General features: G+C 41.0%; 1 protein-coding gene across 3 annotated transcripts; it reads right to left on the bottom strand.

Annotated features, from left to right (window-relative positions):
* Window positions 1-14: 14 nt before the first annotated feature.
* clpxb (caseinolytic mitochondrial matrix peptidase chaperone subunit Xb) lies at window positions 15-13,013 on the bottom strand. Of its 3 annotated transcripts, none has more exons than XM_069162202.1 (15): window positions 12,640-13,013; window positions 12,000-12,082; window positions 9,405-9,565; window positions 9,182-9,296; window positions 7,517-7,671; window positions 7,240-7,399; window positions 6,070-6,111; window positions 4,843-5,019; window positions 4,563-4,727; window positions 3,413-3,501; window positions 2,793-2,957; window positions 2,380-2,679; window positions 1,838-1,930; window positions 1,635-1,741; window positions 15-1,525 (listed from the first exon to the last, which is right to left on the bottom strand). In XM_069162202.1, exons 2-15 carry the CDS (start codon window positions 12,052-12,054, stop codon window positions 1,435-1,437), a joined length of 1,875 nt encoding a protein of 624 aa, XP_069018303.1. In that variant the 5' UTR covers window positions 12,055-12,082; window positions 12,640-13,013; the 3' UTR covers window positions 15-1,434. The 3 variants fall into 3 exon arrangements, with proteins under 3 accessions (XP_069018303.1, XP_069018301.1, XP_069018302.1); XM_069162200.1 differs by lacking the exon at window positions 12,640-13,013 and adding an exon at window positions 12,253-12,574; XM_069162201.1 differs by lacking the exons at window positions 6,070-6,111; window positions 12,640-13,013 and adding an exon at window positions 12,253-12,575.
* Window positions 13,014-13,455: the final 442 nt, after the last annotated feature.

Genomic DNA, 13,455 nt, shown 5'->3' with positions numbered 1-13,455 from the left:
ACAACAATTAAAAATGGTGTACAGAGATATACATTTTATTTATATATTTTTAAACAATCACAATAAACTTAAGATTCACAAACTTTTTTTGAGGGGGGAGGGGTGGTTTACAGGTTCTGTAACAGACCTCTGAAAACAAAAGCAGCTCTGAAACTTTACTGGAAGAAAATGAAACTTAAAAGCAAAGGGAGAACAAATCTAGTTTAATCTAATTTTTTAGCACAAACATCACTTTAGAGAGTACAGCAGCGTGGTTCGGTTAGAGAGCATTTAGGTAGACTTGATAACGATGTGTGTTGAGGTACCATTTAGTAACAGGATGTTACATCACTAAAGGTGAGGCGTGTTTCTGATGCTTGGGCCACACAAAGAAAATAAAAGTATCTGTGGCGCTCTGAGGGGTGTTTGACAAAGCAGGATTAGAGAGCAAACTAGTTTAATGTGCAAGAGATTATCTGCCTGAGAATAATTTGACAATAATCTTGAATATCAAATTTACAGATACGATTCAGTCATCTACATTGGGGGAGGGGGGGGGGGGGGGGGTTAAATAGTTCATAGGTATCTTATTAACCACCTCAGTTACCCAGCTAACCTGCGAATCCTGCTTTGCGAAGCGGGCTCTCTGATCCAGTCTCATAGAGGTCTGTAAATAAACACATACAGTCCCTAAAGGGTGGGCTAAAGCAGGAAGCTAAACACGGGAAAATAACCATTCTGCCCGTTTAAAAGGTCGCCAATATTTCTCAAATACTGCGTTTAGTTTGCTGGTGAGTTATTACTTCAATATGTTCTCCTAAATAGAGGTCATGTCATACAAACTGCTTACAAATGCTACCCAAGCACTGTAGCTAAACATTTACAGCCAATTTCACTGTGAGCACCATTATTGCAATGGTGGCAAAGAAGAAAACATCATATTGATGTGCTCATGGAATATCATGCCCTTATGATATAAGGCATTACTTGACATGGTAACATCACATCTACACTTTCTCAGATCCCCATGTTTTCAAGTGTACAGTATGATCCCATAATGTCCTTTTGCTTCCCTTGCCGTTACCACCCGTCACCACCAAAAGAGAAAACAAAGGACCCAGCTTCAAATACTTTCATGAATAAAATTGTATTATCTTTATATAGATAAAATGTTAACAATCCCCAGAGATTGAAATATTTTATAAAGGTCTGCTCCACTAGAGAATCAGGATCTGATGCACAGGACCAAAGGTTGTTACACTCTTTAACTTGTTCATCATGAAAGCATTTGCCAGCAGACCCAGTAGCCTTCATCACCTCTTCATCGATGTCCACCGTTTTATTTGTCAGGGGCTATAATAAAAGAGCTGGTACCAAACTCGGTATCCAAAAGGTTCAGAGTAATCTAATGATTTCAGACAGCACGGCCTGTACGTGAAATGAGTCACGCGTGGTTCAGTTGTTAGCAGCGTCCGCCTGCCGAGGCCAGTTCTCCTCCTCGATGCCGGAGTCGTACTCCTCTTCCGTCGAGTCCTTGGCTGGAGCTCTGAAATTCAAATGGGAGGCTCAGGTTCACGTTTCGAACTCAATGTGCTCGGCTTACGGAATCTGATCTCCAACGCTCACTCCCCTTGTCTGAGAGCAGAGATACTGACCTGACGTATCTGGGCTGGGATTTCCCTTGAACCACATCTTTGTCAAGTTCAACAGCCATGATGTCAGAGTGCGGCACCTCGAACATCGGCTCAAGAAGGAGTTTTTCCTGCATTTACATAAACAAATTTCACTTAAATTCAACAGTACCAAAAATGAAGAGAAAAATAAAAAGTTTGACACATTTGGCAAAGTAAACACATACCATGATGGATCGGAGCCCGCGGGCACCAGTTTTTCTCTCCAACGCCATTCTGGCTATGGACCTCAAGGCATCTTGAGTCACATTGAGTTCACACTAACAAAACAAAATCACAGATTCATTCAAATCCAGTTCGAAGTTTCAACAGATAGAAACCTGTAGATAACAAACACATCATATTCCCGTGTGATATAGCAAAAGGAGGCTGTTTAGTCCGGATATTTTGTTTCAGGGACCAATGAGACAAAACAATATATATGTATAAACCAGGAGAGACAGTTTGAGTGGTACATGCATCAGTTTGAAGGCTGAATATTTGGAAAGCTGTCAGGAGGGAAACTAAGTGTAAAGAGAAAATGTGAGTTTGCAGGTTTTTGAGTGGATGACACAGCAATATTTGCCAGACAAGTCTTTTTCTTTTTTTTTCAGAGGGCGTGTTTCCACCCTCACTGAGCAAACACAGAGGTCCAATTCAAACAAATGAGCAGGCTGTCTGAACAAAACCAAACACTGCCATGTTGCAATCGCGATATCAGAGCCCTTACTTTGTCCATGCTGAACAGAGCCTGGTACTGGGGCACCACAGCGTTGCGTGGTTCAGTCAGGATCCGTACTAGTGTTTCTTCATCCAGGCTGTGCAGAGGAACGACGACAGGAAGTCGGCCAACAAACTCTGGGATCATTCCAAACTCGATCAGGTCTCTGGCCTCGACGAGCTTCAGCAGCCTGTCCTTCTCCTCGATCTCTGCCACTGCGTCAGTCTCGCCGCTGCTGTTGGCCAAGTCCGCTGCGGCGGCCGCGCGACGGCCTTTGCCGAGGTTAGAGGGAGTTCCAAAACCCAAATACTGAAGAGACGTGAAACATAAGGATCCAGTCAAGAGGCAGGAATGACAACAAACAGGAGGTTCAGCTAAATGCCTGCTGAACACACGGCACATATGAGCCGTGTTAACTTCACCTTTTCATTCTTTCTTCGGCTTATGATTCTGTCAAGTCCGTTGAAGGCACCGGATGCAACAAACAGGATGTTTGTTGTGTCTACTTGCACCGTTTCTCCTCTCAGTTTCCTCGAGTTTTTCTCTGGAACATTGACAATTGTACCCTCCAAGAGTTTAAGCAAACCCTGAGGCAGGAGACGGGGGAAAAGTCAACACAGGTCTACCTCAAACAATACAAGGAAACTTAAAACAAAACAGGAAGTCAGCTAAAAGGTAGAGAAATAAGTAACATGGGTATCTCCGTTATTAATTCACAAGTTACATAAAACTGTTAAATTTTACGGCGGTTGACGTCTGTAAACTAATTAGAGCTGCAAGTTTTGACAATCAAATTATGATCTATACTTTAAGAAAAATGACAGAACATTTGATTATTCCTGCTCGTCAGACGTAAGAATATGATGCTATTGCAGTATATTTAGGGTTTGGACTAGAAATCTCAAAACATCATTTTGGGATGTGGGAAAAAACAAAAAAAATCTGAAATTGAAAAATAATCTGCAGATAAAATGATCGTAACAATAATAGTTTGGTGCAGATTAGAGGTTTTATTTTATTGCAGCAGTTGTTGAATACCGACCTGCTGAACTCCCTCTCCGCCCACATCTCTCAGCTGATGGATTCCAGGCACGCTGCCAATCTTATCAACCTCGTCCAGAAACACAATACCTGCACATGCAACAGAATGACGGGTAAGTTTAACGCTTCACCATCATGTGACCGTCTGTGGCCTTGATGAACCCTCTGTGCGTTAATGTATGGTGTTTAGATATCAGCTTCTCTGCTACACACAACTCCCCGATACTCGTGCTGAAAACGTGCCGGACAAACCACGGTGTGTGCAAACGTGCAGAATTTACACTTTACGTTTGCTGGCCTCTGTTTGATCCCAAGTTTTTCAACCTGTTGTTGATTTCTTTCACTTCCTGCAAGTGTGTCTGACGGAACACATTTCTTACCCGAGTAAGGAATGGAATGTGTAAATGTGATATGTATGTAAACATTAAAACGGGTTGAAGCAGAGTCACGGTAATTCATGTGAAACTAAACAGTATAAACTCTTCACAAGGATTAAATCTCACTAAGTGGTTTGAACAGATGATTTGTTATGGCACCGTTTTATTTTTTTTTATGCAGAATCTGTATCGAATCTTTTAACCACACGAGTGGCCTCGTTGTAAGAATACAAATGTTGATCAGTATTTCCCTTTGGTAACTTTCATCTAGTGCCACCATGAGGTCAAAATATCAATTCCTTCCAATTCTTGAGTTTAAAAATTACTTTTACAAAAAAAACCATTGAACACTTAAAATGATTAAAGACAATTGCAAATGACAAGGTCATAGAAAATATAAACCATACTGTGTTTCATGCATTGTTGGTTACCATGGTAACACGTAACAGTGCTCAATTGTGATCGTAAACTCCCTCTTGTTTACCCCAAATCAGTCTTGACTTTAAATCATGTGTGTAGGTGGAATTCAGACTACTCGTATCAAATTAAAGAAATAACTAACCATGCAGTTTATAAATGCTTATTAAATAAAAATGATTGGCGAGGGATGTTTTGTGTCAAATACTGGTGCTTGTTTGAGTAGTAACTTGCTGTGTTTGTAAAACAGCCCTATTCCTGGGCTGTTTTACAAACACAGTAAGAATAACTACATAAACATATGGTATGATTCTGACATTGGAAACTCCACTGCTGTTGAAAAGTCTGTCTGCCCACCTTGCTGCGCTTTCTCCACTGCGTAGTTGGCATCTTGCAGAAGTTTGGCAATGACCGACTCGATGTCTTCTCCCACGTAACCAGCCTGAGTTAGTGTGGTGCAATCGCAGATAGCGAATGGAACATCCAGGCAGCGCGCCAGTGTCTGCGCCAACAAGGTTTTTCCTGTGAAATATTAAATGATTCATCGTGAAATTACCTTTGGAAAGACACATCAATACTGAAAATAAACTGTGTCACTGTGCAATATTACAATTTAGGATGTTGTTAAAACACCAACCTGAACCGGTTGGACCAAGAAGGATGATGTTGCTCTTTTCCAGTTTAATGTCAGTGTGTGTGGAGTCCAGGACCTCGCCGCCCCTCTTCTCCTGAGGTGCCTGCTGGCTCGCCTGCTGCTGCATGGACGCTCCGAGAGCGTTTCCATGAGGGCTGATCCCGGCAATCTGCAGCAGCTCTGCAACAACAAGCCCACCGCAGGGTTAGCTTTTTCACAGGAAAGTAAGAACAGTACCTTTCACAAGTCATTATAAGGAAGAAACTAAATGCTTACTCATAAACCAACTAGGCATTAATTAATGGTATGAGAGACATTGTGTGCATGGTGACAGGTTCTAAGTACAGGCTATAAATACATGTGCCCTGCTCAGTGCCCGTGTGGAGTTACTAAGTGCGGACGGCTGGCAAAAGTCTGAATGTAGGTCACTGGGCTAACTTCTTTTTTAATCAGGTCAGTGACAGATGAACAGGATGTATTTCTGCAGCTTATTTGTACAAGTAGTCAAGAAACGTACAATTATCAGTGGCTGTTTCAGAAACTAGAAACACACTCGACCATCTGGTGGTAATCAAACACCAGCTACCATGTATAATGTGGTTTTTCCACAGAAAAGTTCAATTTCTCTCTCATTAAAAATTCAAGAGTCTATGAATATATTATTTCAGAAGTTAAACTGCTCGACACAAGACCTGTCTTAATCCACTATAAAGTCCACTCTGTGTTTGTGCACTGGAGGCATCAAGTTTCCACATCACACTTGTATAAGCTGAATATTGCACCATGGTTGGCTATTTGTGATGTCACAAATCATCGTGATAGCCTCGACCCCTAAAATTTGATTTTCAATAAGCACAGAAAAACTCTGTAATATTGACAGACAATTATGAAAACAGCCTACAAGTTTTAAAATCTGCACATAAAACATCCTGAACAGTGAAGTTTAAACATTGAACAGCAGGAACAAGAAGAAAAACATACCGAGTGGAGGGGGACTTTAATCATTTCATTATCTAACTCTTGTTACTGGACATGATTATTTCCATTATTAGAAATATTTTACTGAAAAGGCAGAACAACTCTCTTACTGAGGAGCCACAGTGGTCTGTACATTTTGGCATTTGTGCAACTCATCAAAATAAAAAAAAAAAAACAGAAAACTGCTGATTAAGTATTGTGACATTCAAAGTCACCACTGATAAAAAGCAGTAAGGAGGACCAGTCACTTACTTGTGAATCTGTATTCATCCTCTCGTCTTCTCATCTCTAGCTCTACAGGAAGAGGATGAAAGTACTTAAATCAATATTATCATTAATCATTATCGTTATGACATAGTCAATACAGTCCCTGGAAGAACGTTTGTAAAATTGTGTGTGATAATTATTGAACAAATGCCAAATAATACAGATTAGGGTTCAAGATGAGTTATGATTTGAGGCCATAAACTGTGACCGCTTCTCAGTTATCAGTGTAGATATTAAAGGCGACACTTGATACAGTCGAGTTCTTAATCTGTAAATATTAACGATGCTGCGGCCTAAATTAAATGGCTTGAATGTGGCGAACTCAAACAACTGCAGGCATATTTGTTTTGTCATGAAAACAAACAATCACTGTCCATTGTAATCTTATGATTATGTCACTTACTTCTTCAACAGCTTAATTAAAATAGGGCAGCTGTGTCCTAAATCAACCCCATGTTCACCCGTTCACTGCTTTCTTTATAAGGACACATAGTAGTGAGCAGCAAGAGATGTGACTTGAGATGTGACATGAGTATTTTTGCATCATGACTGACAGTCCCGCAGTGATCATCTCTAAATTTGCAGTGAATTGTGGGACTTTTAGCTAAAAGGAGTGCTCATGCCTTTTTTTTTTTTTTTTTTGCTCGATTGTATTATTTTTGAGCGCACTATACAGTTTCTGTATTTTCACATTTAGTGAAATAAGAAGGCAGGCAGTAAATTTAATGCACTACATAGTATATAGAGAGGGATTTCAGACACAGCCGCCACTTCCGTTTTAAAGATCACTTTTGAAAGAATGTTTTTTGAAAAATGTTTTTAAAGAGATATCACAAGCCCTGTTGCATGTCAATCCCCCTCACGCTCTTCACATAATTCCTGTGTTTCTGCTGTTTGGTACTGAAATGTACTGAAAACCAAAATTGGGTTAAGCTCAGATCAGTATTTGAGTAAAACTGTATTTTGGCCCAACACAGGAGATACAGAAAATTGACTTTCACTTGCCCTCCTAGGCACCACAGTATTGTTACCATCAAGAGTGCAAAGATGGTCCGGTTTACTTGTACGGTATAAACTAAGAGGAAGATGTTTGAAATAGTTTGTTCAGATGCAGAATGAAGTCATGTCTATGAAAAAAAAAACAGTGATACTGACCACGAGGTGTTAAAGACGGCTGTTTTTCCACCTCCACCTGCTGTCGGATGCCAGCAGGGATGTTGTTGTAGATGCGTTTGTAGTGATTGTACACTGCGACTGCCAACACCTTTTTTGCATATGACTGGCCAACAACATACTTGTCGAGATAGGCATATATCTGAGGGGGGGGGGAAGTAACTTATTCTTCATAACAGTGTAAAAGTATGATAAAATGACTGGAGTATAAACTACAATGACATATTCTTCGAATTTGGTTACTGCTTCGGTTTCTTACCTTCTTGGGGGGAGGAGGAGGTTTCTGTGAAAATGCCAGTTTCACTGCCTCCGCAGCCGATTCTGGCTCTTTGTTTAAACCCTTCTTAGAGTCGGTTTCAGACAGCACCACAAAAAAGTGATGGCATTTCTCACATTTGACAAACCGTGTCGATGCTACAAAAAACAAAAACAAAGCAAACAATGTGAAAACATTTTAAAAGCTGGCAGAAAACAACTGTTCCAAACATTAACAACGCTGCATTTTCTTTAAGCGGCCAATTAAGCCGACTGACACCTAAATATAAATCTATATGATGTCAAAGTGTCAAGCATGAAGGCTGAATAATAGTATTCCACGTTTGTTTCTCTATAATTGGACAATACTGTCAAAATAATTTTAAAGCTTAGTTGAATAACATCAAATTCAGTTAATTACAAAGCCTTCAGTTCAATACTGTCATGGAAAATCATCAGTGTAAAGAATAAATAATAATGACACATGCTGCCTAGCCCTGCCTCTGGTTTTATTTCCTTTCAATACATCTGAATGTTTTGCTCCTTTTACAGTGCACTTATATGTTTCACATGTTGCTGCTTAAATAAAAGACTTATGACCAAACTACATTATTACTTGGTTGCCATCAGATGATGATAGATTCCGTCATTACGAAAGTTCAAATTAGAAAGGTGGACAGTGATGTCAGGGCCGTGGGTGTGAAATGACTTATTATATGTGGCTGGAAAGTCAACATGGACGTTACAAACACCAAACAGTGCAGAAACCCTCATCTGATTGTCTGAGAGGGGTCTTGTGTCATCTATTAACCCAAACAGACCTTCTTGTTCTTCTACTTGTTTGAGGCAAGCAGCAGATTATAAAGTCACACTGCTGATGTTGTAAAAGCATAAAAGTCATTGGACAACAATAAAGGCAAAGTCTGAGTGTTTACTTGCACACCTCTATTTTGATAAGCTGTACCAGGCAACTTTTTAAAGTGGTCGTTTGTGGTGCTCTATTTATGGCGTGTTTACGCGAGCGTTTATCAGTGTTTCAGTGCACGTCGAGGTTTGTACCACAGAAAAAGGCGAACGTTTGTGAAATGGTTCAATACGACTAACATTTTTCAACATAGAATAATGGATTAAAAGGATCATTTGTCCAACTGTTGTACTCTAACTTTTATTTGAATTTCTGCAAATGCACAAGCCATCTTCTCAAGTTTTATTTTCTGCTCTTGATTCATGTTGAATGGCATCCAGCTATTACAGCCACATTTCTTCTAGCAGTGGTAATGCCCCCCTATTCATTATATCATTGTACAGTTTTTATATTCTGGAGATAGAGCCTTTGTCAGAACTTTCTATTTTGTTTTTTAATGATTGCTAAATGAACCAACCATTAACACCTCTCTTTGAGGGTGGCGTGTATTTGCTCCTTCTTGCAAGAATAAATGTCCGATATGTTTGATTTTGAACCAAGCCTCTGAGTAATTTTTCCAACAGACTCCTACTTGTATCAGCTCCAGAGGGTGTTGGATGCAAATTGAAGACAACATCTGTGACAGATGTGCTTTCATAATCACCTCAATATTGTCTTCAAGTCTCTTACCCGTCACGCTGAATGTGCATCAGCAGAATCACATGTCAAGGTGAGTAGCCATTAAAGAGTAATGTGTTTACTCACATACAAAGGTCTCTACATGTGTGCAGGGGTCGCCACATTTAGGGCAGCGAAGCTGGCTTCCACCCTTTCCTGATCCTCCAGAACCAGACAGTCTCTTCCCCTCACTGATGCTCTTCTGTGTAAAGAAGACTGCATTAGCACACATTAAACCAGTCTTACCATCTCTTCCTTTTGAAAGGCGGTGCGGAAGGTCTCGTATGAGATTTAACCTCCGAGAGATTACCTTTCCACCGTCACTCCCGCTGTCCTTCGTTGTCCCATCTTTAGAGGCGTAGCAGACAGCTGTCTCTGAAAACGACCTCACGCGCACCCTGGGAGGTAGATGAGTTTCCCGAAACCCCTGACGACTCAGAGAAAACCACTGAATCCGGGAGCAAGACAATCCTGTAACAACAGGAACATCCCTTGTGATTTCTGACAAACATGTGTTTTGTGAGCAGATGTTTCAAATGAATGACACTAAACACGATATTTTAAATCATTTTATTAACGTATCCAATGCATATTATTCTTCCGTTAAATTCCAACCATAGGTGCCAAATATTTAGGGACTGATTTACTAAGATGTCAAATAAGGGGAATGTCAGAAAAATTACTCAGAGGCTGGATTCAAAATCAAACATATCGGACATTTATTCTTGCAAGAAGGAGCAAATACATGTCCACTCAAAGAAGGCTGTCCAGCATTGCTCAGCGTCTCTCCTCCATAGGGCAGCTTTTATACAGTGTGACAAGCAGTTGACATCCACCCCCATTCCCTTTACATCTGAGTTCAGTTGTAGGTCACAAGATAAGGACATATTGACGTCGTAAATTAGACCATGCTGTGCACAGGTAGTACTGAGTGAGGTCGTAGGTCACAGAATCAAGGTACGGAGACGTCGTGTCTGAGACCATGCTGTGCACAGATAAATGGGTCCTTCCTGAGACAATAGGAACATGTTGTGCAACTGATAGACAAACATTCGACAAGTATGATGAGTTCATTATTTTTCCATCAGGGAACTTAATTGCGCTTTTATTCCAAAAGTTTGCACATTTATTTTGCACCCGTTTTGCGGGTGATTTACTAAGAGTCACTGATATCGGATGCAAATCGCTCTATTTAAATGCAATGTTTGCGTGTGTTAAAGTGATTCCAGCCATGAAAAAACAACGACCACAAAAGGAAAAAGAAATCTGATCCCATTGAAATTAAGAAAGATACAAATATAACGTAATAATAAAACATTGGCAAATAAAGCAGGAGGGACGGAGGATGAGTTGCCTCTGACAAAAACTGAGCAGCAGGTCCAGCTCTCTCTGATCAGGTGACTTAGTTTCATTCAGGGCCTCGCGAGTGAAAGGGAAATTCTACAGAACTTCGCATTCAGGACTCTGGACAGCACACTGACTGACGGGACTGGGTGGGATATCAAAGCAGCGTTGTGCCGACCCAGAGGTCAATGCAGAGTCGTAAGAAGAACTGTCATCGCTAGACAGACGATGTCTGAATAAGTTTTGCCTCTGACATGACGTTTTTTTTTTTACACGGGTGTAAAACCACGTTCTCAACGTATTCTTTGGTTTTCCTGCGTCTCCTTCTCACCACAATAAGTGCAGCCGTCTCTCCAGATGTGCGCATTTGATTAATACGTTCCTTTCAGTCGTACTAAAATAAACACGCAATCCCTTCTACTTTCAGGTTTAGTAAATCCCGTTGCAGATGCTAAATTTATCTATTTGCATTTCCCCTTCCAGTGTCTTGCACCTTCAGGTAGAAACGTCCAATATTACATATGCATGCAGGAAAACATGCAAAATGGACAACGTGTGTTAAACTACATATTTGAAAGACGCAATCCTCACTGCACGTCGTTAGTAGATCACCTTGGACATTTTTTTGCGGGCGGTGTGGAGTTTGCACGTGATTTTACACACGCAAACCTTTAGTAAATTAAGCCTTCAGTGCGATGCTAAACCCCATGTGAATTATTATACATCTGTTCATTACTAAAGTCTACACTTTAAGAGTATGAGAGGTGCAAATACTTGTATTTATATTTCTTAGTCTTTCGTCACTTATTCACTACTTTGTTCCTCTTTTATGCTGCAAGAACAAGTCAATTTCCTCAATGGAGATCAAGTCATACCTAACCTCTTATCTTCTGCGATGTGATCATTTGGAGAAGGTGGAAACACAAAATGCTTTTCGTAGATTTTCTTGATTGAGTGAAATGAATGATTATTAAAGACATATGACAGTAAACTGCATATTTTTGGTCCACATGAGGAGACATCTGAAGATGTGACACTGAGCTGAGAAACTGTAATGGCCACAATGTTGTTAAACTAAAAGTCTAATCAATACATTTTTAAAAGGGATAAATAATTAGTACACAAATGAAAATAAATAATGAATTTCCTTTTTAGTTGAAAGCCTACATGGATCATTGGGGAGAATGACCTTAATGCAAAAACAATGGCCTAACACTAAGCTTTGATTCAGATCATATTTTTTTAAAACATGTCTTATTCAGGGTCATAAGCTCATTTGCATATTTGTCCTTTTTATTTCTCGTGTTTCTTTTTCCTGTTGTGCCTTAGTTTGAAGGTCTGTGGGAGAATTGTTGATTTAACAAGTTTTGCTCAGCTACGTATTCCTGTTTTTGGCTAAAAAAAAAAAAAAAATCCCTAAAAAGTGGGTGAAAGCGATCAACTCTGTTCAGTTTCATCGCTGCCGAGCAGCACTTCTTCTGAACGCTTCGCTTCGTCCAGCTGATGTTGACATGAGACACATTCAGTAAAAGTCACTGCGCGTGTTTCCCCCTTGTCTTACCTCTGTGGGCGGTGTTCAGGAACACCCTGGCGGCCGAGGTGCAGGGACAGGACATCTCGTCTTCTTCTCCTCGTCTCAAAATCCTGAAAAATAAACATGAAGTGAACACGCTGCACCGAGGGGGGGACACGGGGGAGACACGGGGGAGGGGACAAATTAGCCCGCAGCTAACAGATAGCACCGACAAAAAAACGGGACAGGCCGGTGCATAACTTCAACGTCACTGTTAGCATTAGCAAAGCAGGTCAGTAACTGGTCACGGTGGTCGTCGGGACTGATCTCCACACCGACGACATGTCCCAACATGTGAAGTGTCCATCGACTCCTTGAGCTACTAACGCGGGTTAAAGTACTTCCTGCTGACGCTGGCGACAAATGGCAAAAAGTAAACAACGCAGCTGGTTAGCGCGCACGTAACTTTCAACTACTTCAGCTAGGCCCGAGCCCGAGCCACAGTCCTGACTGGACAAGACAGACTGGGACAGACAGACAGACTGGGACAGACAGAGACAGTTTCATCGCGGTGTCCTCTCGTCACACCAAAATGAGAGCACGTTAGCAGCTAACGCAGCTAGCGTAAATCTAACGGAAGAGCAAATAATAAAAGTCAGCGTGTCATTAACTTCCTAGTTTGACTCACAGCGATGGAAACCGTCTCGTCTCGACAGCGTCCGCGGGGAGGAAACAAAAAAAAAAAAAAAAAAAAGCTAAATTTGCTAAGTCACACTCCCGCTTTCGGTCTTAGTTTAGCGGGTCGGCGTGTCACGTTAATGTCACGGAGCTCGTTACGTGAATCAGGAGGAGCTGCCTCCCGCAGGCCGTGTTGTGTTGTTGGTTCCCAGGTGGGACGCGACACGACGTCACGTAACGCCCGCTGTTGTGAACTGGGTCGGTCCCCCCCGGCTGACTTTGCGCCCGTCCCCTCAGAGTACAGTAGCCGGCGGAGGTGATTTAATCAACGTAAGTAACATGGAGGCTCCCTTCGTGGTGAAGCAGCCCGCGTCCATCCACACAGGTGGAGATCTGCGGAGTGCGTAAACGTGACTGCCGGTGCGTTCATGGGTAGCTCGTAAATTTGCTAAACTAAAAAAAAAAAAAAAAGGGGGGTATTGTGAAATCAAGTTGCGTTTGTGTGAACCTGAAAATTCAGGATATTCAACTTTGAAGTTACAGAATGACACAGTGGTGGAAGAAGTAATATGGTCCTTTATTTAAGTAAAAGTAGCCTATTAATACCACTCAGAGAAAGTGTATCATCTGCAAAAATGTAGGGTACTTAAAGTATCAAAAGTATAAACTGTACAGTAAGTGGTCCGTGTCATAAGTTGTGCTTATTTTAACTATTTCATGTAGGCTAATGTTGGTTAGTTTAATATATGGTAAAACTCTTCCATTTGTTGGCTGTGTGTAGAACCAGACAAATACAAAAGAATTTGTTTTACTTGTCTCAAAAATA

The sequence above is a fragment of the Embiotoca jacksoni genome, unplaced genomic scaffold (genome assembly GCF_022577435.1).
Source record: "Embiotoca jacksoni isolate LCO1_2020_lvr unplaced genomic scaffold, fEmbJac1.0.p SCAF_3, whole genome shotgun sequence".
Classification (NCBI taxonomy): Eukaryota; Metazoa; Chordata; class Actinopteri; family Embiotocidae; genus Embiotoca; species Embiotoca jacksoni.
Note: the sequence above shows the minus strand (reverse complement) of the source record. Positions and strands in the feature narration are given on the sequence as shown.

Excerpts from the sequence above, each read along its gene's own strand:
- clpxb (XM_069162200.1), bottom strand. The coding sequence starts at position 12,305 with ATGTTGGGACATGTCGTCGGTGTGGAGATCAGTCCCGACGACCACCGT. Across the intron at positions 5,020-6,069 it reads GGATGAATACAGATTCACAA|AGCTGCTGCAGATTGCCGGG; the intron begins GTAAGTGACTGG and ends TTGTTGTTGCAG. Across the intron at positions 4,728-4,842 it reads TCTTGGTCCAACCGGTTCAG|GAAAAACCTTGTTGGCGCAG; the intron begins GTTGGTGTTTTA and ends AATATTTCACAG.